The 25,870-nt window shown below is 28.9% G+C and overlaps 1 protein-coding gene across 1 annotated transcript in view; it reads left to right on the top strand.

The window, feature by feature from the left end:
* The window catches only part of LOC100201666 (serine/threonine-protein kinase TBK1), a 96,696-nt gene that overhangs the window by 24,294 nt on the left and 46,532 nt on the right, over window positions 1-25,870 (top strand). The window contains exons 11-13 of the mRNA XM_065818237.1: window positions 5,995-6,055; window positions 11,047-11,090; window positions 12,136-12,227. Coding sequence (XP_065674309.1) covers window positions 5,995-6,055; window positions 11,047-11,090; window positions 12,136-12,227 — 197 coding nt within the window. The remainder of the gene's footprint in view (window positions 1-5,994; window positions 6,056-11,046; window positions 11,091-12,135; window positions 12,228-25,870) is intronic.

The following is a 25,870-nucleotide window of genomic DNA, read 5'->3' as shown; positions in this document are numbered from 1 at the left end:
CATCATAATCATTGATGATGATGAGTATGGTTATGATGGTGATGATGATTAAGATGATTATGATGATCATGTTGATCATTATGATGTTTATATATAAGTATACATGCATAAAAATATAAAATATAACATGAGTTTCAAATAAAAATAACTTCAGGATTTTTTAAATGATTATGCAACCCCGGTTACAAAAACATGGCCCCCGCCACAACTATATTTTATCAAACACCACCCTAACCTAGGTCAAATTTCAACCCTGGCGATTTACTAACTTCATATTGCTTAGCTAGTTATATATATATATATATATATATATATATATATATATATATATATATATATATATATATATATATATATATATATATTATATATATATATATATATATATATATATATATATATATATATATATATATATATATATATATATATATGTATATATATATATATACATATATTTGCGCAGACGTATTTTTAATTTATTAATTTATTTATTATCTCCTAATGAGGGTACAGCTCTAAAACTCAGTTTTATGGTTCTGAGGCCGGCTGGTAGTCTGGTTTCCCAAACTCTGGTAGCTCTCAGAGAGGCTGATTCCATCAAGAGCTAAAAAAATATCAAAGTATTAACAGTGCCATGTTGCGCATGGTTGGTGTCCCTGTTCATACTTTTGATGTGCATTATCAAGGCCACATTTGGAGCCCTTTGTTACAGCTTAGGGTTTAATAATAGTAATGAGGCAATTGCTTGGGCTGTTAAACAGTGTATTAAGTACTGTCTATGCTTTGAGTCAAGTTCTTTAACAAATTTAAAAATGAATTTTATATATATATATATATATATATATATATATACATATACATATATACATATATACATATATACATATATACATATATACATATATACATATATACTATATATATATATATATATATATATATATATATATATATATATATATATATATATATATATATATATATATATATATATATATATATCAGGCCTTGTTAAGAAGCGTTACGCAGCTTGCATTTTGCTTGGGGAAAGGCGATTTGTCTACGTGTTCAGCAGTTTTGCATTACGCAAAAACTTTTATCTTTTAGAATATTTAAATTATCTTTTGATATCGTTTATGTGACGTTTATTCAGAAGAAATAAAGTCGTGAGTAAAAGCATTTAACCGCAATTGTAAACTAATAGATTTTTTGTTAAAGAAACAGTTTGTTTTATAATTTTTTTGTTGTTTTGTTTAAAAGTTACTTGAAGAAAATAAAGTATTTTAAGTTTTATCTTAAGGAATTAAATATATAAATTCCTTTTAAATATATAAATTATATTTTGTCATAATAGTTTAAAAAATGCACGATTTATTTTGATGTAAATATTTTAATAATAAGATATTTTATTTTAAGTTTATTGTCAACTTAATAACGTAAAGTTTTAATGATGTTTGTTTAATTTATGAAAATAAGATATGATCATAAATATGTTATCGGTAACTGATAAAACTCTTTATTGTTTAAACACACTATTAAAAAGACTTCAAAAAATAAGAAAAAGTTTATGAACAGTTAATAAAATAACCAAAAATCGACTGTAAAATTATAAGAGAATAAACAAATATTATGTTACGTTTTATGAAAAAAATATTTTTTTCAAAATGAAATTTAGTTCATATTTGAAAAAAATGATAAAAATGATTTTTCAAATAAGAACTAAGTTTTTATTTGTAACTTTTGTTATAGTGAGAAAAAAAAAAACTGTCTGTATGATTTTTAACGCGTTAATAAAATAACTTTAATTACAATGTCGTACTTGAAAATACGCTAGCGACGCAATATAACTTCTAACTATACAATATTTGCGTTTTCGTTACGCAGCAAAATCTTGTAACAAGGCCTGATATATATATATATATATATATATATAATATATATATATATATATATATATATATATATATATATATATATATATCACATATATATATCACATATATATATATATCACATATATATATATATATATCACATATATATATATAAGTAAATCCATATCAAATGACCCAGGTCATGTCACTAGTCATGCACAGGTCATGTACATTTCAGATTTTGCTGATTTTCATACAGTTGAGAGTGCTTAGTAAAATAAGAATTCTTTGAAAATTTTAACCTCTGACTCCAAGAAGATCCTGAAATATGATCGTTTTAGTTTTAGCAGATATTGGCCTGGCCCCTCTTGTCCCCTCAGAATTGCAACATTTATTTGGAGGTTTTAAGTCACATAACTTTAAAAATGATTGATTTTTTTACTTAAAAATTTGTAGCTGGCTTTTTTTGGGGGTTATGAATCCACTGAAAAGAAGTTATTATTAAGTACCTGTTATCAATTTAAATAAATTTATGCAATTTTTTGATATGCTTGTTTTTAATGCTCCAGAAGCCCATGTGGCCTTGATGATATAAAAAAAAAAGTATTACACATTGTTCTATACTTTCATTGATCTTTCAAAAAATATAAAAAATTTTGATCTGCAAATATATGGATATCCATATATGGATAATGGGGCACGGTTTTTTGTAGCAAATATTGTAATTTTTTCACTACCTTCTAGACTAGCTGGAGCTCCCAAACTTTCAGCATTTCTGTAGTGCCAATAAATTGCATGCTAAAATTGTTTTTTTTTTTTTTTTTTTAGATTATTCACCTCCCCAAGGCCCGAGGGGGGACACTACAGTCGAGGAGGCTACTTTTTTTTTTTGTGTTTTTTTTTTTTTTAAATTATTTTTTAGTTGTTATTCGTGGTGCAACCCTCTCTTAACTCTTTAACTCCGAAACACAAATCTTGCCGAGCAAGGCCGCTGAGCGCGGTACTTCCAGGGATGTCGTGGGAGTCGAACTCCGAACCTCTCACTTACAAAGCGAGCGCTCTTACCACTACACCACTACCGCAAAACTACCATTTTCAGGGCCCCAAGACATTAGAGCAGACTGGGGTAAGTGCCCCACTTTTTTGTAATGGAATCTTGAGATTCCATTGATTTTTCACTACTTTTCAGACAAACTAAAGCACTGAAACTTTCAGCATTTGTGTAGTTTTGTGTAAATTGTTTCCAGGGCAGGTGGCCTGGAAACAATTTACACAAAGTGTAAATTGTTTCCAGGCCACCTGCCTGAAAATAAGTGGGGCATGGTCCCAGTGCCTCAGACTCCATAGCCTGAGGCACTGGGACCATGCCCCACTTATTTTCTCAAAAAAAAATTTAATTTTTTGCATTTTCAATAATGTAGATAAACTTTGAAAATATTGTCTTTAAAAAATTTTTTGGTTTGTACTTGTTCTGTTTTATTTAATTATTTACAAAGTAAAATACAAAAATATAAAGTAAAAGTATACAAGTAAGTCAATGATACAAATTATGTTGGTAATTGGGACCCAACACTCATCTGCTCTAGATGGCTAGAAAAATTTGTTAAAAGGACCGTGCAGATGCATAAATGTTACCATAATATCTTGCTCAATATTGTCAATTTCATTTATCAAACCAATCCAATGAAACATATCATATTTATACAAAATAAATTCACTAAATTTCAATTTATTGATGTTAATTTGCTGATTAGGTTGAATTCTTTGAATACCAGAAGGAGAAAGCATGCCTGTTATATTAAAATCTTCACTTGTTTGTTTAAAGCTAACAGTATCTATAGATTCTGGGTTAAGTTGATGATAGCTCCTAGTTCAAGGAGTTGTTCTTCTTAGCTGAAAATATTTTTTCAAAATGGTGCGCAGTTCTATAAGTCTTTCTTTTTCAATCAAAAAAATAATCCCTTTAATTTAGTATATGTTCATTTATGGGCCTTTGTAGACTTGCATTTGCAGTTTATAGTTTTGCTGCGCCACCAATACCATCCAACTGTGACTTACCTTAACTTGTAGCAAAAAATCAACAAAAAATGTCAAAACCATCTTTATGGAAATAGATATTGTAAATATCTATTTCCATAAAGGTGTTTTTGTGGTTTATATTCTGTGCAGCACAACCATCTAAAAATTAAAGAATCTTTGAAATATTAGGATGGTTTTCTTTTATTTATTTAACTATTTGTGTCTGAGATTCACACACAAAACCAATATCATGCTCATTATCTTCTGACATTAAGCAAAATTATTTTTCTTTAAGCCAGTCATTTTCGTTTAATAAATAGAGGGCAACTGGATGTAACTTAAATTGACTTTAGCACCAATGCTAACTTTAGATTTCATCTTCAATCACAAATGTGCAGTTTTCTGCAAAATCACCTAAAACAGTACAGCAGTCTTTTGCCATCTTTTCTTTTTGTTGCCTTAGGTATCTTGCTTGACATTTTGCAATGTAGAAATGTGCTGGTAATTTCTTTATTGCCTGATTACATCAATTTGTATTCTTCAATCGTTGTTCTTTGACAGATCAATATTGTTCTGTCTGTTTCAATTCAAGAAGTTTTAAATTGTACAATGTATAATTCTGTTAAAATCATTATTTTAGATGGATGAATGTTTTTAATCCATATACTTACAAATCAAAAATCCTATAAACATATGTACTTTCTAAAAAGATTTTAAAAAAGATCATTGAATACACAATGATCAAAAACTGAATGGAACAAATATAAAACAAAAAAAAAGTTTTTGAAAACAATATTTTCAAAGTTATATTGGTGGCCGGTTCTAGACAAGAATTCAGGAAAGCCTTTCTAGGAAAGAAACATGAAAATTCTTGCTATGATAGAAAAAAACATGATTACTTTTTATGATAGAATAATTGAAGGGTAGAAAAGAAGAAAGAAATACATATATCCTTTCTGGCAAAGAAAAATGAAAAACTTGCTAGCAAAGACTTTTTTAGGATAGAAATCGCACAAGTAAAAGTCATTTTCTTTCTAGCAAAGAAAATTGGAAAAACGTGCTAGCAAAGAAATTTTAAGAAAGAATTTGCGCGCAATTTGGTAATTACAGTATGATTTTTAATTGAATAAATGTTAAATAAGTATAATCTAATTCTAACAAAATCTTTGTGAAATAATAAAGATTATCTGAAATTTCTGAATCATTCATCAGTGATTCACTTTTATTATAAATGGTAATTCTGTCCTAGCAAGTTTTTTTGGATTAATGAAATAAAATTCTGTCCTAGCAAGTTTTTTAGATTTATTAAATAAAATTCTTTCCTAGCAAGTTTTTCGCATTTATTAAATAAAATTCTTTCCAAGCAAGTTGTTTACGTTTATTAAAAATATTCTTTCTTAGAAAGTATTTCAAGTTTCTTTTCAAAATTTCTGCCAAAAAATACTCTTTTGTAAAAATTCTTTTCTAGTAAGGTTTCTTTATTTCTATCATAAAACATTCTATTCTGAAATTATTCTTTTCTAGTTTTCTATCCTCATTTTATTCTTGTCTAGCATGGCACACCCTTATATTTACTTTATTAAAAATGCAAAAAAAAAAAATTTTGAGAAAAGCGGGGCATGGCCCCCAGTGCCCGGGCCCTCTGGTCATCTGCCCTGGAAACAATTTTAACAAATGTTAATCAGGACTACACAAATGCTGAAATTTTCAGAGCTCCAGTTTGTCTGGAAAGTAGTGAAAAATCTATCACAAGATTCCACTACAAAAAAGTGGGGCCTGTGACCCAGCCCCTTCTCCTGGTGTCTTGGGCCCTAAAAACAACTTTAACATGCACGCTCATCGACACTAAAGAAATGCCAAAGGTTTCAGAGCTCCAGCTAGTCTTTAAGGTAGTGAAAAATCAATTACAATACATCGCAACAAAAAAGTGGGGACCCCGTGCTCCATTATTCATATATGGAAAGCCATATCAAAATCTTTAAAAATTAGCAAAATCTGAGGTTTAGGGTGACATTTTAAAAATATTTTGGGTCACTTGACATGGAATTACCCATATATATATTGTTTTCATTAAAGTTTTTTTAATTTGATGTTGTAGGTGGACAATCCTTTCATTATTCTTACAAGTTCAATGTCTTGTGAAAAACTTTTAAATGAAGGTATGTTAAATTAAATCTTGTTTTGAATTAAATTTTTAAACTTTATTAAGACTGATCATATCAAATCTTAAAAGGATGCAGTAAGTTCGCTTAAAATTATCATTAAAAAAAAGTTTATAAAAATATTTTAATATAAAAATATTCTACTTAATATTTATCTAAAATAGAAAATCTTTTAAAAATAGATAAAAAGAGAAAAATGAATAGAAATGTAAAAAATCTTTGAAAAAAATTTTTATAAAAAAAAAAAAAAAGGTAGCATTGTTGTGAAGTTTCTTGGCATTAATGGCCAGACTTATTAATGGCCAAACTTATTAATGGCCAGACTTATTAATGACCAGACTTATTAATGGCCAGACTTATTAATGGCCAGACCTTTTAATGGCCAGACTTATTAATGGCCAGACTTATTAATGGCCAGACTTATTAATGGCCAGACTTATTAATAAATATGCAAACCTATTTTATTTAAAAATGGTTAAATAATCTGTTTAATTTTAAAACAATAAATGTAAAAACCTAATATTACAAAACTATAAAAGTAAATAAAGAATTATATATTATATAAATATAATAATAAAGGAATTTAATGGTTTTATGAATTTTTCTGTAACAAAATGCAATCATTGATTAACCTTGTAAACATATATCAAGGTTAGTACAGAATCAGAAGTTTCATATGCCACCAAGCAAAGTTATGTTTGATTCAAATTTTTTTAAACTCTATATTCTCAGATCTTTTTTTTACACTAGTCACTAAACCCCCGGTTCTTATATCCACCACTGCTGTTATGTTTATATTGGTAATTGTTCAGCTTACTCTTAAAAAAGATAACAAAAAGTTGTAATCAAAAACAAAACATCTGTTAGACTTTTAGTAGAAAATAAAAGCTATTTGTTTTATTTATAAGAATTAGTTGAAAAGTATCTTTAAATTATTTGCAAACAATTAAATACAATAATTTATGTTAAGTCCAACTAGATGACATCATGTTGTCATTCCAATGTCATTCTGCTTTACTTTGTGACAAAATCGTTTGGTCTTTCTGAAAATTTGTTTTGAATTCAATGGCAATAATTTTCATGATATGCCAATTTGTTGTATGGTTCTTTTCTGTTAAATATGATCCATTTATCTTTTTATTTGTTATGCTTTTAAATTTCATTGTTATGCTTTTAAATTTTATAAAGAAAAAAAATAAATGTTTATATAGTTTTTTGTGTTTAAAAAAAAAAAAAGTATTCTGTGTGAGTTTTCTTTTTTTGTTTTAAAAAAGTTTTAATTAATAATTTTAATTATATTTTAAGTTAAATGTTATGTTAATTAAGTAATTAATTAAATGTTATATTGTATATAAAGTTATTTTTCATTATTTTTATTTATTTATTATAATATATTATTTTTTGATTTATATAGTCCCTTCTTAATTAATTAAGTTGTAACAATATTATTTTTATATTTAAATATATTTTATGTTTTCTTTTCTTTTATATAATATATATGGCCTAATTTAAATATGATTGGATAAGTTTCATAATTAGGCTGAAGATTAGAAAGCAAGTTATAAGCATTTCAGCAATTTGTTACACTAATATTCATTTTTTTATATTTTATTTGGAGAAATACTGATTAAGTTTTTATTTTATTTAGGGAGATATTGATTAAGTTTTTATTTTATTTGGGGTGATATTGATTAAGTTTATCTAATATTGAGCTTAAAACTGTATCTGCTATCATTAATGCGCTACTTCCAGTAAAAGCAACAGTTAAGGCCCTTTGCCGTCGGGATGCTAATTTGTTTACAGCCAATGTTGCCATAACTTTTATGTTAAAAAAACTTAAAGATGCTAACAACATTAAGTCAAAAGTTGCATTCATCTCTCGTTCTTCGAATGCAACAAAGGCGTTCCGATGCAAGTGGGATCCTTCAGTATCTGCACAATAGTAGAACCAACATTCAGTCCAAATCCTAAATAGAGCTAGTAACAGTTCCGACTTCAATAAAATGTCGCAAATTAATAGTTGAGTTACTTGAAATACTAGACGCTACAAATCCAGCTACATCATTAACAGCTATCGAGTCTGAATCAGAAGTTTCTGTTTCAAATGAGGCACTACTCGAAATTGTTTCTGATTCTTCTGACTCTTCATCTGAATCTATTTCTTTTGCTCTTAAAAACAGCAAAAGAATCACAGACGAACTTAATAAAGCTATAAAAAAAGCATTTGCCCAGCATACCAACTCGATGTGAGGCATTATCGATGAAAATTCAAAAGGAATTGGTGTTGTTTGAAAATGGAGGAACACATGGTGATTTTTTGCAAAGAGCGTATGATTTTTTAATGACTATTAAGCCTACCAGTGTGGAATCAGAACGTGCTTTTTCTGCGGACGGACGTTTTGCAACAAAAATAAGAAGTCGTCTGGGGGATGAAACTTTGGATGTGCTCTGCTTCCTCAAAACGTATTTTAAGAATAATCAAAAATAATTGCATACGTATATTATATCTACAAAAACAACGTCTTTATAATTTAATAATTAAGTATGTATAATATTAACAAACCAAAGAACTTCCTTGAAATTTGTAAGTTTTTTTAAACATACTTTAAATGTCTTATTAATTTCCTTAAAATTTTTCTAAAATAATATGTTAAAATCTTTCAAAAACAGGTATTTCAAAATCCCGGTATCCCGGGAATAGGTAAATGTAATCCCGAAATCCCTAATGCAACAGCTAACCAGGAACCTATTTAATTGAGTGCAAATGCTCCAAAGTGTATATCAGTGAATCAAAACTTAAAATATGAACAAGGGTTCAACAACACCAAAATTTTTTGATTGAAGGCAAGTTAAACCAGTCTGCATTAGCTTTGCATAAAGTAAATTGCAATGAAGAAGTTGAATGGGATAAAGCAGAAACACTTAAAGTTGAGAATAAAAAATTTGAAAGAATAGTCCATGCAGATTTGGAGATAAAAAAAACATCAATGTTCTCCAGTGTACGGTGCTATGAATTTGGGCAATGGACAATATGTTAAAACAAATTTTTGGACTTCATTTTTTTCATATTTAAGTAAAAGAAACCATTATAAAGGTAACATCAAAATTTAAACTTTTTGTTGTTATTTAACGGTTGCAATTTTTGTAATTATATTTTATTACATGCTGATGCCTATAATCCGACAAAAATTTCAAATAAATTATTATTGAGATATTCAAATAAATTAGTATTTAACATTGAGAGAATTCATATTATATACTCTTGTACAAGATGTCAGCATTTAAATCATATATATATATATATATATATATATATATATATATATATATATATATATATATATATAATATATATATATATATATATATATATATATATGTGTGTGTGTGTGTATATATAATGTGTAATATATATGTATGTATATATAAATATATATATGTATGTAAATATATGTATATATATATATATATGTAAATATGTGTATATATATGTGAGTATATATGTATATATATATATATATATATATATATATATATATATATATATATATATATATATATATATTGAAATTATATATATATATATATATATATATATATATATATATATATATATATATATATATATATATTATATATATATATATATAAGATTGAAAGCCAAGTAAATATTTATTTATATATTTGGGTCATTTTGAAACAAAGTAATTAAAATATGGGAAATAAGTTTCTTTAAAACATGAAATAAACTGTTTATTTATATAAATATATATAAATTAGTAATAATATATATATTATTACTAATATATATATATATATATATATATATATATATATATATATATATATATATATATATATATATATATATATATATATATATATATATATATATTAGGTTTACTAATATATATGTATATATATTAGGTGTTACTAATATATATATTAGGGTGGGTCAAAAAGTATAATATATATATATATATATTAGGTGTTACTAATATATATATTAGGGTGGGTCAAAAAGTATAAAATTTTAGCTGCACAAATAAAACATACTAAAAAAGATGCTCCTCCATTTCCTGAATAAGATAGTATAAAATTTTTTGAATAAGAAATATTTTTAGTGGTCCCAACTGACCCTTGAATATTTAATGGGTCCCTAATATTATCTTAAAAAAACTGTTTTAAAAATATGTCAACCTGGTACTCAAAAAAAGCGAAATTTTATAAATTTTCAAAAATAATTGTTATTTTTTTAAAAAATTATAAAAAAAACTTTAAGAACTAACCTTTTTTCAAAATTGTTAAAAAACAATCATTTTTACGAAATAAAATCTAAAATAGTTATATTTATAAAAAATAACAACTATTTTTAAAATTTTTTGAAAGTTTCACATTTTTTGAGTACTAGGTTGACATACTTTTGAAATAATTTTTGTGAGATAATATTAGGGGCCCATTAAATATTCAAGGGTCAGTTAGAACCACCAAAAATATTTCTTATTCAAAAATTTTTATACTATCTTATTCAGGAAATGGAGAAGCACCTTTTTTAGTATGTTTGATTTGTGCAGCTAAAACTTTATACTTTTTGACCCACCCTAATACATATGTATGTGTGTATATATATATATATATATATATATATATATATATATATATATATATATATATTATATATATATAATATATATATATATATATATATATATATATATATATATATATATATATATATATATATATCTGTGTGTGTGTACTGGAATCTATGTACTATGATGTATGTAGCCCCCAGCAGCAGGTTATTTAAAAAAAAAAACTCAATGAAAAAAAAGATTAGGATAAAAACAATCATATTCTTTTATAAGAATATGATATACATTTAAATAAAAATATGATATATATTTAAATAAAAATATGATATATATTTAAATAAAAATATGATATATATTTAAATAAAAAAATACTTTGTTGATGTATTGTTTTAGATTTGCCTCAAAATTTCAATACCGATGATTTAAAGCTTTCAAAGGTTTGTATTTCAACCAGATGGTCATGATAGCCTTTCAAAGGTTTGTATCTTGACTAGGTTGATTGAAAATCATGTCAAAATTATATATTAATGTTAACTATGTATTGATATACTTTTTATGTATTTTTATTTTATACAAAACTTATTTAAACTAATCAAAAAGTCCTCATTGTGCTAACTTATGATATTAGCACTAACAACATGGATCAAACTGTAAAGCTATACTAGCAAAGTAGAGTAAATTACTTGTTATTCATAGATATTTATTTATGTTATTAGTTATAATATTAAAGTTATGCTTTGTTTATATAGAATATATTTTATAGTATGTTTCAAAGGTATATCAGTGCGTTGGATAATTGTTTAATTGTTGGAAATGCTTATACCATTTTAACATCAGAATCAATATTTTTATTTAAAAAAATATTCATATGAATATAACCATGCGTTTTAATATGTTTGATTTTAACGTTTTTTTGTGAAAACTTAGTTTTCTATTGTGTGTTCTATTCTAGTTTTTTACTTGTTTATAGTATGTTTTTTTTTGTTGGTTTGTTTTGTGTTTTATTCAAGTGCTTTAATTTTTGTTTCATTATTTCTGTAATAGTTATAATTAAAAACAATTTTATTAACAACTTTATTAAAAAAATTTTACTATAGCAAGTAACAACATTTAAAAAGGACTTTTTAAATATTGTTACTTACTATCGTTGTTGTATGTTGTTGATGTTAGTGTTGTTTTCAATGTTATTGTTGTTTTTTTTGTAATTGTTGTTGTTGTTGTTTTTGTTGTTGTTGTTGTTTTTATTGTTGTTTTTGTTGTTGTTTTTGTTGTTGTTTTTGTTGTTGTTTTTGTTGTTGTTATTTTTATTGTTAATTTTTTGTTGTTATTTTTGTTACTGTTTTTGTCATTTTAAGTTTTGTTGTTGTTATTGTTGTTTTATTGTTATTGTAAACATTGCTGTACGTCTACTATGTAAAATTTGAATTTTTTAAGAGAATTTAAATGAACAGAATTTTTAAAAATCTTTTAAAACTTTTTTAGATGCATGCAGGTTATGCATATGATTTTAAGCGGAAAGCTGAAAACATAATACTATGTTGTAAACTCACAAAACAGATTTATCGTATTGTTCAGTTAGTATTTTTATACCTATTTATACATTTTCTTTTAATTGTTCACCTCCCAAGGCCAAGAAGGCCACAACAGTCCAGGAGGCTACTTTTTGTGGTTACAACCCTCTCTCAACCTTATAACTGCGAAACACAAGCCTCAGCAAATAAGGCCACTGCGCGGAGAAATAAGTTGAGCGCGGTACTACCAGGGACATGGTGGGGATTGACTTCGGAACTTCTCGCTTAAGAGGCGAGCGCTCTACCACTACACCACTACCGCATTACATATATATATATATATATATATATATATATATATATATATATATACACACATATATATATATATACATATATATATACATATATATATATATATATATATATATACATATATATATATATATATATATATATATATATATATATATATATATATATATATATATATATATATATATATATATATATATATGTGTGTGTATATATATATATATAATTTATAAAATACATGTTTTGACTATATCATAGTCATTCTCAGTTATGAGTAAAGTTAAGTTGAAGTAAAGCCTTATAATTAAAAATACAATAAAACTCAATTAAAAAATGTAAAAAATGTTTTAAAAAGAATAAAAGAACAGGTATTGTTAAAAGGAACTTCAGATTTCAGGCATTAGATTGAAAGGGTCATTTTTACATGGTTCACTTGTTTATTAACAGTGTGCTTCTCCTACTCTATGTAGATGCTTTCTTTGAGCTTTAATATAAATTTGTTGGAGGCTGAATTCAAAATTGAAAAAATAACACAGTTAAAACTATTAAATCAGCTTTCATATATGTATATATGTGTATATATATATATATACTAATATTGTATATATATATTACTAATTTGAGTTCGGCTGTCTCATCATGTGATCTTAGTGTTGATGGTTATCTTCCTCTAATTTGTAAAGACTCCAATAGTTACATGCTTGGCCTCGGCATTTACATTCGTAAGAATTCACCCATTTGCCGTGAAACTAGGTTTGAATCCACAGACTATTCTTTCATGTGCTTTCGTTTAGCACCACTTCACTCTATTGCCTTTCTCTTTGTTCTATATCACTCTCCTTCATCTCAAGACTGCACTCTTTTTGACGTTATTTCTGATCCTATTGATCAAGCCCTCTCTCTTTATCCATCAGCTAATATAGTTGTTGTCGGTGACTTTAATGCTCACCACTCTGAATGGCTTGGCTCCAGTGTCTGTGACTGTACAAGCATTAAAGCCCACAACTTTTGCTTTTCTCAATTCCTAACTCAAATAGTCAACTTTCCAACTGGCTTTCCTGACAACCTGAATCTACCTTCTACATCTACCTTCTCTACACCGAATCTACATCTACCTTCTCTACTCGACTTATGTCTTGTTTCTGATCCTAGTCAGTGCTCAGTTTCTCCACATTTACCCTTAAGTTCTTCTGATCACAATTTGATCTCTCTAAAACTAATATCTCATTCTTCTTCATCACCTGAATCCCCCTATTATCGAACCTCTTACAACTACAGTAAAGCTGACTGGGATTCTTTCCATGATTTTCTTCGTGATGGCTCTTGGGTAGAAATCTTTCGTCTTCCTGTCGACAAATGTGCTTCTTACATAACTTCGTGGATTCAGGCTGGAATGGAATCTTTTATTCCCTCTCGACGATTCTAGGTCAAGCCTCACTCTCCTCCATGGTTTTTCTCACGCTGTGCTGCTGCGATTGCCAATCGAAACCGTGACTTCCATATTTATCAGCAAAACAATTCTCCAGAAAACAGACGTCTGTTTATTACTGCTAGAAACAATTGCAAAAAGGTTTTGTCTATTGTCAAAATCCGCTATTCTCAGGTCATGAAATCTCGTATCTCCTCTCAAAAATTAGGCTCTCGTGACTTCTGGAGAATCTTTAATAATATCAATAATAAGGGCAAATCTATAATTCCACCTCTCTTGTATGGTTCAGACTTTGTCACCTCACCTAAAGACAAAGCTGAATTGTTTGCTAAAAACTTTTCATCAATATCATCTCTTGATTCCACTAGTTGTGTTCTACCTGATATTGCCAACAAACAGGTTGATCCATTGCTTGACATTCATATCACTCCAGCATCTGTATTTAAAGTGATTTCCTGCCTAGACTCTACTGCAGCTTGTGACCCAGACAACATACCTGTTATTGTCTTGCAGAAGTGTTCTCCGGAGCTGTCGTCTATACTCTCAAAACTATTCATCAAGTGCTTATTAGAGTCTTGTTTTCCAGCCTGCTGGATAGCGGCATCTGTTTTCCCTTTCTTCAAAAATTCTAGAGAGCGATCTGATTTGTCTAACTACCGTCCTATAAGTCTACTTCCTATCTTAAGCAAGGTTTTTGAATCTTTAATTAACAAGCACTTAATTTCTCATCTTGAATCTAATAACTTACTTTCTGACCATCAATATGAATTTCAATCTTCTCGTTCTACAGCTGAATTGCTAACAGTAATAACTGACAGGTTTTATCGTGCATTAGATAAAGGTGGAGAAGTTAAGGCCATCGCTCTCGACATTTCAAAAGCTTTTAATAAAGTTTGGCATGCCGGTCTTCTCCATAAGCTTTCTTCTTATGGTGTATCTGGCACCATCTTTAAGATCATTGAATCCTTCCTTTCCAATCGTTGCATAAAAATTGTCCTTGATGGACAACACTCTTCTTCTTATTCTGTAACTTCAGGGGTTCCTCAAGGTTCTATCCTTGGCCCTATACTCTTTTTAATTTTCATTAATAATTTTTCAGATATTTTCACATCTAAGGTGGCATTGTTTGCTGATGATACTACCATTTATTCTTGTCGTGATAAGAAACCAACACCCTCTGATCGCTTGGAGGGGGCATTTGAGCTTAAAAAGGATCTCACTTCTGCTACAGCATAGGGCTCACAGTGGCTGGTGAACTTTAATTCAGATAAAACTCAATTTTTTTCAGACAATCGTTATCGCAATAATTTAGATCTTCCTATATTTATGAACGGTGATGTACTCAATGTGTCACCTACTCTTCATCTTCTAGGATTAACTCTTACTTCCAATCTTTCTTGGAAACCATATATCAAATCAGTTGCAAAATTAGCATCTGCTAAGGTTGCATCTCTTTATCGAGCTCGTCACTTTCTTACTTTGGATTCTATTCTCTCTCTCTATAAATCTCAAATCCAGCCTTGTATGGAATACTGTTGCCATATCTGGGGCGGATCTTCTAATGATGCTCTTTCTCTTTCAGATAAGGTGCAAAAACGCATTGTAAACATAGTTGCTTTTGCACCTGCTCTTGCAGCCAACCTCCAACCATTATCACATCGCCGTAATGTTGCTTCTCTTTCTCTTTTCTACAAATACTGTAATGGGCACTACTCTAAAGAGCTAGCGTCTCTTGTGCCATCTACTAAAATTCATTCTCATGTTACTCGTCATTCAATTAAGTCTCATCCTTTTTCTGTGACTGTTCCTAAGTGCTCCAAAAACGCTTATTCGTCTAGTTTTTTTCCTCGAACATCAGTTCTTTGGAATTCGCTTCCTTCATCTTGCTTTCCTGATTCATGCAATTTGCAATCTTTTAAGTTGTCCGTCAATCATTATCTTGCTTTACAATCTTCATCTTTTCTCTTTCAGTAACTTCCAACTTTAATTAGTGGCTGCTTGCAGCCTTGTTGGAAGCGAAGATGTAAAAAAAAAAAATATAAATAAATCTATATATATATATATATATATATATATATATATATATATATATATATATATATATATATATATATATATATATATATATATATATATATATTCCTATAGTTTTACATCTTAATTTACTGTTGGTGGTGAAAAACGGCTTTTGCTGACTCTTCGTGTTTAAAGAAGGCAAAATTAAGTACACTTTTGTCAATACCATTAAATTTAATTGAGGAAACTGATTGAATTTTATTGTTTTTTAAAAAACCACAAAAACCCAACTTAATAGACTGGATTGTTTTCTAATTTTTTAATAATAAAAGAAACATAAATGTTTTTTGTTTTTATTTTTTTACTTTTTAATTACATCAACTGACAAATATGAGATGTTTTTAAGATTAGAAGTTGTTAAGTTAGGTTTGTCTCTAGACATATTTCATATAAAATGTTTTTTAGGTTTTAAGTTATTATAGTTGCTTATCTTTACAATTTTTCTATATTTTGAATTTCTTCTTTTAAATTTGATGATAAAACTTGAGCAGATAATTCTATAGTATTAATACTTTGTACAGTAACTTAAGATAAGTTTCATTGTGATGTGCAAAACATTTTTTTGATTTGATTCAAAAAAAGTTTGCTTTTGATGCAAATGTGATTATCTGTTCTACTTAAAATAATTTGAATGTTTTTTTGTCTATAAAATATTTTTTTTAAGTTCTCTTCTATCTATTTTTTTTTTTTTTTTTAGATTATTCACCTCCCCAAGGCCCGAGGGGGGCCACTACAGTCGAGGAGGCTACTCATTTTTTTTTTTTTTTTTTTTTTTTTTTTTTTTTAGTTGTTATTCGTGGTACAACCCTCTCTCAACTCTTTAACTCCGAAACACGAACCTTTCCGAGCAAGGCCGCTGCGCGGAGAAACTAAGTTGAGCGCGGTACTTCCAGGGACGTGGTGGGAGTCGAACTCCGAACCTCTCGCTTATGAAGCGAGCGCTCTTACCACTACACCACTACCCTATTAGGTTGTCTTCCACCTATTAGGTATGAATGGTTTACACTTTTTGTGTCATAATGTATTTTATTCACACTTTTTGTTCCATAATGCATTACATGAGATTTTAAAATAAAGGTAAGTAGCAATTTTTTTAGGACAAAATGGTAGCTTCATACTAATAAGAACCTTTTCTGGTTTTTCTTTATTTTTAACTTTTGATGAGATCTTTGTTTTATTATATTTTGAATCTCTAAAAAATTAGTCTGAGGTAATTGAGTCTGATGATCTTTGAGATAAATTACCCAAAACATTTTTCCATGACAACATCACCTTGTTTGATTCTTTAATGCCTTCTACTTTGTACCTGCTTTAATAGTTTTCTACTTACATCATAAGCCATAAGTTTAAAACTTCTATGAGTTATGTCAAATGCTTAACAAAATCAAAGTAAATATGATCAACTGGTCATTAGATGTTTCAAGGAGATTTGTTTTACATGATTTTTTTTTTTCAAAACCATGTTGTTTTGACAATACTAAATTATTACTATGCAATCCTTTCTCTCTGGAAATTTTTTTGAAGTTTTTTAAAACTTATGTATTTGCGGTGAGGGTAAATTTATTGTGACAAAGGGTAAGAGTCATAAGATAGGCCCTTAATACTGGCACATAGCTTGATGCTAACAGCTTGTCGCTTGGGCTTAGTCGGATCCAAGATCTGGAACCAAATACCTTGGTACTCATATCAATTATTTGAGATCCGAATCCAGACCTATTTGGTTTGGATATTCTGTTCCCGGATTTTTTTTACATAAAATTACTTTTTATAATGTTGATGTTGGATACCATTATAGCCCACACATAGTTTGAGACTGTTGCACTTTGAAGCATAATAATATTTTAAATCAATTTAGAAAAACAATTTTAAAATGACTCACCCAGAATTTAAAAGCAATGCTCCTGTTTGGAAGCATTTCATAAAGTGAAAAGTAAATTGAAAAAAAGAAACTGCTCAGTGTAAAACCTGTAACGTCATTGTAACAATGGCTATGCAAGTGTTATGCGAACGCATCTAAAGATTAAGCATAAATTATGCAAAAGCATCTAAAGATTAAGCATAAATTATGCGAAATCATGTAAAGATTAAGCATAAATTATGCAAAAGCATCTAAAGATTAAGCATAAAATAGAATTGCCATTATTACATCCTACCAAAGCAGTTCAAAGTTCATCCCAAAAAGATATCAGAAACTTTTTTACAAGCAAATGATACTATTGCCAATATACTAACAGATCTCATTGCAAATGATGGACTTTAATTTAACACTTTTGCTAAAAATAAGAGGTTACAAGAGTTTGCTTTAGCTAAAGGACAACAAATACCTCCAATTTCCATTAAAAATATTTTCTGGATCATGCTAAAGCATTAAGGCTCAATTAACAACTGAATTAAAAGACTTAAAAGCTAACAATTTCAGATTTAGTTTATCTGTTGATGAATATATATCAATTAAAACGCATTGTTATATGAATATTAATGTGAACACAAATGGAATTTAAAATCTCGAATTTGCACAAATTGGTGGAAGTATGCCATCTGAAAAAATACTTACCATCGGGAGCCATCTGAAAAAGATGTTGACATAATAAGTGAAAAGTTAAGTGAATTCAAACTGGAATTTTATAATGATATTGTTAGTACAACTACAGATGGTGCATCAGTTATGGTTAATTTGACCATTTAATCAATCTACTTCATCAAATTTGCTATGCCCATGTAATCCATTTAACAATAGGAGATGTACTTTATGCGAAACCAATTGAAGTTTTGGACTAAAACAATAATTTTGAAATTATTATTAGTGAGGATGCCAGTGAGGATCATAGTCAAGAGCTTAATCAAGGTGAAGAGCTGGGGTAAATTGCATTTGAAAATAGTTTAGTAGAGGCTGTTGTTATAAAAGATTATTTTTTAATTTAAAAAAAAGTTTGCACAATAATAAAATTGTTTAAAAAGTCACCTGTTAAAAATGATGTTGCAGAAGCATGTAAAATTGTCGGAAGTTGTACTTACCATCGGGAGCCATCATCAGAAGCATGTAAAATCAGAGTTCGACTTAAACTTAAACTTATTTTAGACTGCAAGACCACATTCATTCATTGGATCTCATCATTCATTCATTGGAACTCATTATTTGATATGGTTGAACGCTTTGTCAAGTTCAGCAAATTTATTAAAATGGCACTTATACAAGTGCAGTCTCCAATAATAAGATTCAGAGCTGCTAGTTCTTAAAGATTTATTTAAGGCTTTAAAGCCTATAAAATTAGGAGCACTTTGCCGTCGAGACTCAAATGCGCTTAAGACCAGCAGAAAAAGTTTTTTGTTTTGTTTCAAGTCAACTACAATCATATGAATCTGACATATGCAAAAACTTATATGATGCTTTAAAAACAAGAATTCTAAGCAAAAGAAATCCTAATTTGGTTCACCTCATGGAATATTTAAACAACTCTAGCTTTCTATTATCTGGCACTTTAGATGCTTTTGGAGTAAAGCCAAAAAAATCAGCAGTTATATCGTTAGCTAAAAATCTTTTACTAAGACTTTTACCTCAAGCAATCAAAGAAGATTGTAAAGAAAATACTAACGATGATTTTGAAATCGAAGTAGAAAAAAATTTTGATATGAAAACACAGCTAGAAAAAGTTGTATAAAGTGCTGAGCTAAAACAATGCTAAAACAATTAAATAATGAAGATCTCAGTATAAAATCTCTCAATAAAGCATTTTCTGTCTTTTAGTCAACAAAAAATGTACTTCTAATTTGGAGATTTTATTTCAGTGTTTAAAAACTATCCAACCAATATCTGTTAAGAGTGAACAAGCTTTTAGTGCATGCGGGTTGTTTGTAACCAAACCTAGGAGTAGCTTAAATGATAACACTATTGATACCTTATGCTTTTAAAAAAGTTACTACAAAAATAATAAACATGATAAAAATAAAAAATAAATGTTTGTTGATATGAAATGCTACAAAGAATTCATTTCAAAATTAACTGTGGTTATATATAATTTAAAAATAAAAATTTCTCGTGTAAAACAGTTTTTTTATTTGTTTTTTTAGTTAAAACTAGATCGGGATTTGGATCCGGGTTCAAATCTTAAAAATCCGGGTATGATCTGGATCCTAAGTATATTGGCAGATCTGTTATGCCCTACTTGTCGCTATACTTAAAAAATGGTTTTACATCTGCAAATCAAATTTACTATAAAAATATGCTGATATGTATAGAAGCTTGAAAAATGAAAGTAAGTAGAAGTGCCAATGAACAAGATCATGTCTCATTGATTTATCACATTTTATGTTCTGTAATTTAAACACTTACATTATGATATGAGAATCATCAAAATCAATGTTACTATTGTTGGCTGGAAAATCATGTAGTGATTACCTTCCATTATAAAAACATCATGAACCCATGACCTTTTATTATGAAAACATCATGAGTCCATGACCTTTCATTATAAAAACATCATGAGTTCATGACCTTTCATTATAAAAAAACATCATGAAATTTGCTGTTACATCTGCAATTGAATTTGGATCATAAAAATGCATTTTTTTCATTTGCTTTTGTATAATGTTTACAGGTCTCTGATTATTAATGTAGCTATAAAGGAGATAAAAAAGAATATAAAAAAGTTATAAAGGAGATAAATATAAAAAAGTTGAGGAGTATTTTTTTTCTTTTTTTTTTTGTGAATGAGATTTATTTTATATAGTTTTCTTGCTTATGAAATTTCATAATTAACTGATTTTCATAATAATCAGTATATATATATATAAATATATGTATAAATATAAATATATATATATATATATATATATATATATATATATATATATATATATATATATATATATATATATATATATATATATATATATATACACAAACATCCTAATATAAGCTAATTCATTAGCAAAAGAGTTGCCAATATATCTCTACAGTTGCAGTTATTGTTAGTTATGTGTCTTTTTTTACAGTTAAGTTATTGTTAGTTATGTGTCTTTTTTTCCCCCGGAAAAATCAATCAAATGCAAATCTGGTGGTAGAAAAAAGCGTTTTTAATATAAAACTGGTTAGAAAACTTGGTTAACAGTTTTAAGATTAAACCAAGCGTCTCACTAGAGTAATGTGAAAAAAGATATTTTCTCATTGTTTTGGTGTAAAAGTTCAAAATAAATACGGTTTTCATTCTTTCAAGTCATAAAAAGTGCCCAATTTAAAACTAAAAAAATAAGTACAAGAACCCCATACAAGGCCAAATTTGAGATTTATAAAGATAGAGAATAGAATCTGAAGTAAGAAAGTGTCGAGCTCCATAAACAGATGCAACCTTACCAGATACTAATTTTGCAACTGATTTGATATATGGTTTCCAAGAAAGATCGGAAGTAAGAGTTAATCCAGAAAATGAAGAGTAGATGACTCATCGAGTACATCACCATTTATAAATATAGGAAAATCTAACTTATTGCGATATCGATTGACTGAAAAAAAATTGAGTTTTATCTGTATTGAAGTTCACCAGCCACCAACCTCGAGAAACCCCTGAAGTACAGAATAAGAAGAAGAGTGCTGTCCATCGAGTACAACTTTTATACTACAATTGGAAAGGAAGGATTCAATAATCTTAAAGATGTTGCCAGATACACCATAAGAAGAAAGCTTGTGGAGAAGAACAGCATGCTAAACTTTATCAAAAGCTTTTGAAATTTCAAAAGCGATGGCCTTAACCTCTCCACCTTTATCTAATGCAAAATAAAACCTATCGGTTATTACTGTTAGCAAATCAGCTGTAGAACGAGAAGATCGAAATCCATATTGATGATCAGAAAGTAAGTTATTAGATTCAAGGTGAGAAATTAAGTGTTTGTTAATTAAAGACTCAAAAACCTTGCTTATGATAGGAAGAAGATTAATGAGACGGTAGTTAAATGAATCAGATCGCTCTCCAGAATTTTTAAAGATAGGGATAATAGATGCCGTTTTTCAGCAAGCTGGAAAACAAGACTCTGATAAGCATTTGTTAAATAGTTTTGAGAGTATAGACGACAGCTCCGGAGAACATTTCTGCAAGACAATAACAGGTATGTTGTTTAGGCCACAAGCTGTAGAAGATTCTAGGCAAGAAATCGCTTAAGTTTCAGAAGCCCGAGTGATACGAATATCAAGCTATGGATCAACCTGTTTGTTGGCAATATCAGGTAGAACGCAACTAGTGGAATCAAGAAATGATATTAATGAAAAGTTTTTAGCAAACAATTCAGCTTTGTCCATACAAGAGAGGCGGAATTAAAGATTTGCCTTTATTATTAATACTATTAAAGATTCTCAAGAAGCCACGAGAGCCTGATTTTTGAGATGAGATACAAGATTTCATGACCTGAGAATAGCAGGCTTTGGCGTTAGACAAAGTCTTTTTACAATGGCTTCTAGCAGTAATAAACAGACTATTTTCTGGAGAATTGTTTTCTGGAGAATCGCAGCAGCACAGTGTGAGGAAATCCATGGAGTAGAGTGAGGCTTGACCTGGAATTGTCGGGAGGGAACAAAAGATTCGATGCCAGCCTGAATCCACGAAGTTATGTAAGAAGCACATTTGTTGACAGGAAGATGAAAAATTTCTACCCAATGGCCATCACAAAAAAAATCACAGAAAGAATCCCAGTCAGCTTTAAGGTTGTTGTAAGAGGTACAATATAGGGGATTCAGGTGATGAAGAAGAATGAGATATTAGTTTTAAAGAGATCAAACTGTGAGCAGAAGCATCTAAGGGTGAATGCGGAGAAACTGAGCACTGACTAGGATCAGAAACAAGACATAAGTCGAGTAGAGAAGGTAAATGATTTGGGTTGTCTGGAAAGCAAGTTGGAAAGTTGACTATTTGAGTTAGGGATTGAAAAAAGGCAAAAGTTGTGGGCTTTAATGCCTACAGAATCACTGACACTAGAGTCAAGCCATTCAGAGTGGTGAGGATTAAAGTCACAGACAACAACTATATTAGCTTATGGATAAAGAGAGAGGGCTTGGTCAATATGACCAGAAATAACATCTAAAAGAGTGCAGTCTTGAGATGAAAGAGAGCGATATAAAACAAAGAGAAAGGCAATAGAGTGAAGTGGTGCTAAACGAAAGCACATGAAAGAATAGTCTGTGGATTCAAATATAGTTTCACATCAAATGGGTGAATTCTTACAAATGTAAATGCCGAGGCCAAGCATGTGACTATTGGAGTCTTTATGAATTAGAGGAAGATAACCATCAGCACTAAGATCACAAGATGAGACAGCCGAACTCAAACTTGTCTCACAAAGAGCAAGTAGGTCTGGTGATCTTTGCAAGAGATAAGACTCAACAGAAGAAAAATTACTTCGAAGACCATGATTATTAGTGAATGATAGGTTTAGAGAACTTTGTGATGATGATGGTTTTTTGTGTTTTATTGTTTTTGGTACTTTATTTATTTTTAAATTTGTTGAAGAACTTGACTCAAAGCATAGATAGTACTCATTACACTATTTAATAACCCAAGCAATTGCCTCATTACTACTAATAAACCCTAAGCCGTAACAAAGGGCTGCAAATGTGGCCTACATGTACGCCAGCCTAATAGATGAAGAAGGGGTGCGAGGCTGGTCAACAGATATATTCTGTTTACCCAATAAGTCTTTGCCTAGGAGGCCTTCTACAAGACAGTAGCTAGATGCCTTAAACATCTGCCCAAGATGGGTATTTTTATCGAGACACCATCTCTAGCCTTTGCCTAAAAAGGCGTATCCTATAAGGCAGCAGGACATGAAGCAGATTGTACTGGATTACCTGGTACCAGTAGCAGGATAACCTGACTCAAAAACCAGCAAGAAAACCTGACCTGAGACATATATATATATACATATATATACATATATATATATATATATATATATATATATATATATATATATATATATATATATAGATACATATAGATATATATATATATATATGTATATGTATGTATATATATATATATATATATATATATATATATATATATATATATATATATATATATATATATATATATATATATAACAGTTGGTAGCCATTGAAATAGGGCCATCACGTTTTTTGTTATATTGTCAGCATTAATTCACCTTTCAAATGTAAAATTCACAATTTTTCATAATTATTTACAACATTATTGCAAATTTTTGTGTAGGCAATACTATTTTGTTGCTAGCAACACTGTATTTTGCATGTTTTGACACGTAAAACCGTGAAATTGTGTTCAGTTACCATTTGTAGAGTGTCAAAGCTTGTTGTGTGTGTGTTAAGGATCTTTCTTCAAACGTTATTTTTAACCGACTATTTTTCAAAATTTTATTTTTTCAAGTGTTTTATTAAGTGAAAGACTTCTTTGAAAGTAGTTTTTCCAAAAATATACATTATTTCAACTTTTTTAATTTTCTTTTACATATTTTTGTAGTGCATTTATTTGTCTTATAAATTTTTTAAAGTTTCTGACAATGGATAAAAAAAAAGATGTGAATGTTTGTAAAAAAAGTGAAATAATGTCATTTTTAAGCAACACTAACTATTCTCAACAAGAAATTTCAAGAAGAGTTGGCGTTTCTAGGCAGGCTGAGCAAAGAATAGCATCAAAAACAAAAAATTGTGAAAACCCTATATCCACACTCCGTAAAAACTGTAAAGGAAAACGTCTTACAACGCCAAGGTCAAAGAGAATTATCAGGAATATTTGCTTGGAGAATAGATAAAAACCCAGAAAAATAATCATAACATTGATTAAAGATGCTGGAATTAATATTAGTGATCGCACAGTCAGGAGATGCTTAGATGAGTTAGGCTTTAAGTGTTACCGTCCTGCAAAAAAACCAAAATTAACGCCTGCCATGAAGGATAAAAGACTAAAATGGGCTAAAAAACACCGCAATATGACAACAGATGATTGGAGAAAGGTATTTATTTCTTAAACATGTCATTTTCTGCTTTATTTCTCGATTTTCTTTAGGTTAATGAAAGACTAACATTTTTTGAAACATTTGTTGTGCGACGGAGGTGAAAAATTTAATCCAGACTGCATTATCGAGACAGTAAAACATCCATTGTCAATTATGGTGTGTTCCGTTATATGTGGTAAGGGTATGGGAAGGCTTTACATAGTCCAAGGGACAATGAGGCAGGACCAATACAAAGAAGTTTTGGAGCAAAAGCTCATTCCTCAAGTCTCGGAATGGTTTCCAGATAGTGAATTTATATTTATGCAAGATTCTGCCCCATGCCATATGGCAAAATCCATTAAAAAGTTTCTTGGAGAGAAAAAAATTCCACTGCTGGATTGGCCAGGAAATTCCCCGGATCTTAATCCTATAGAAAACCTGTGGGAGCTATAAAAACGGGAGGTTTCTTCAAAAGAACTGGTGAAAAATAAAAGCCAGTTTATTGAAAAACTAGTTGAAGGTTGGCATCGAAACCCTCACATAAAAGAATTGGCACAGAAAGTACATCCGATAAGGTGTATTTTTCTTTCTAATTTCTTTTCTAAACATGCAACAACTCCAGTTTTGAAACCTGCATTAACATTTGTATTATCAAGAAGAAGGGCTTGTACTGAATTTAAACTATCATACTCTTTCAGAACATTATATACAATTTCACTTTGAAGTAAACCAGTTGCACCATTTGATGGAAGATTTTTATGAGAGAGATATGAACCATTTTTAAAACTATTTTCATTAGTAAAAGTTAAATGATGTTCTTTTTCAGTAACTCTCGACAAGCGAGTTTCTCCATTTTCAATGACATCCTTAAACTGAAGAACATTTTTATCATCTTTACCATCAACACCCAAACACACCAAGTTACTTAAAT

This window comes from Hydra vulgaris, chromosome 14 (assembly GCF_038396675.1).
Source record: "Hydra vulgaris chromosome 14, alternate assembly HydraT2T_AEP".
NCBI classification, from domain to species: domain Eukaryota; kingdom Metazoa; phylum Cnidaria; class Hydrozoa; order Anthoathecata; family Hydridae; genus Hydra; species Hydra vulgaris.
The sequence above is the reverse complement of the archived record's forward strand: the minus strand, read 5'-3'. Positions and strand labels throughout refer to the sequence as shown.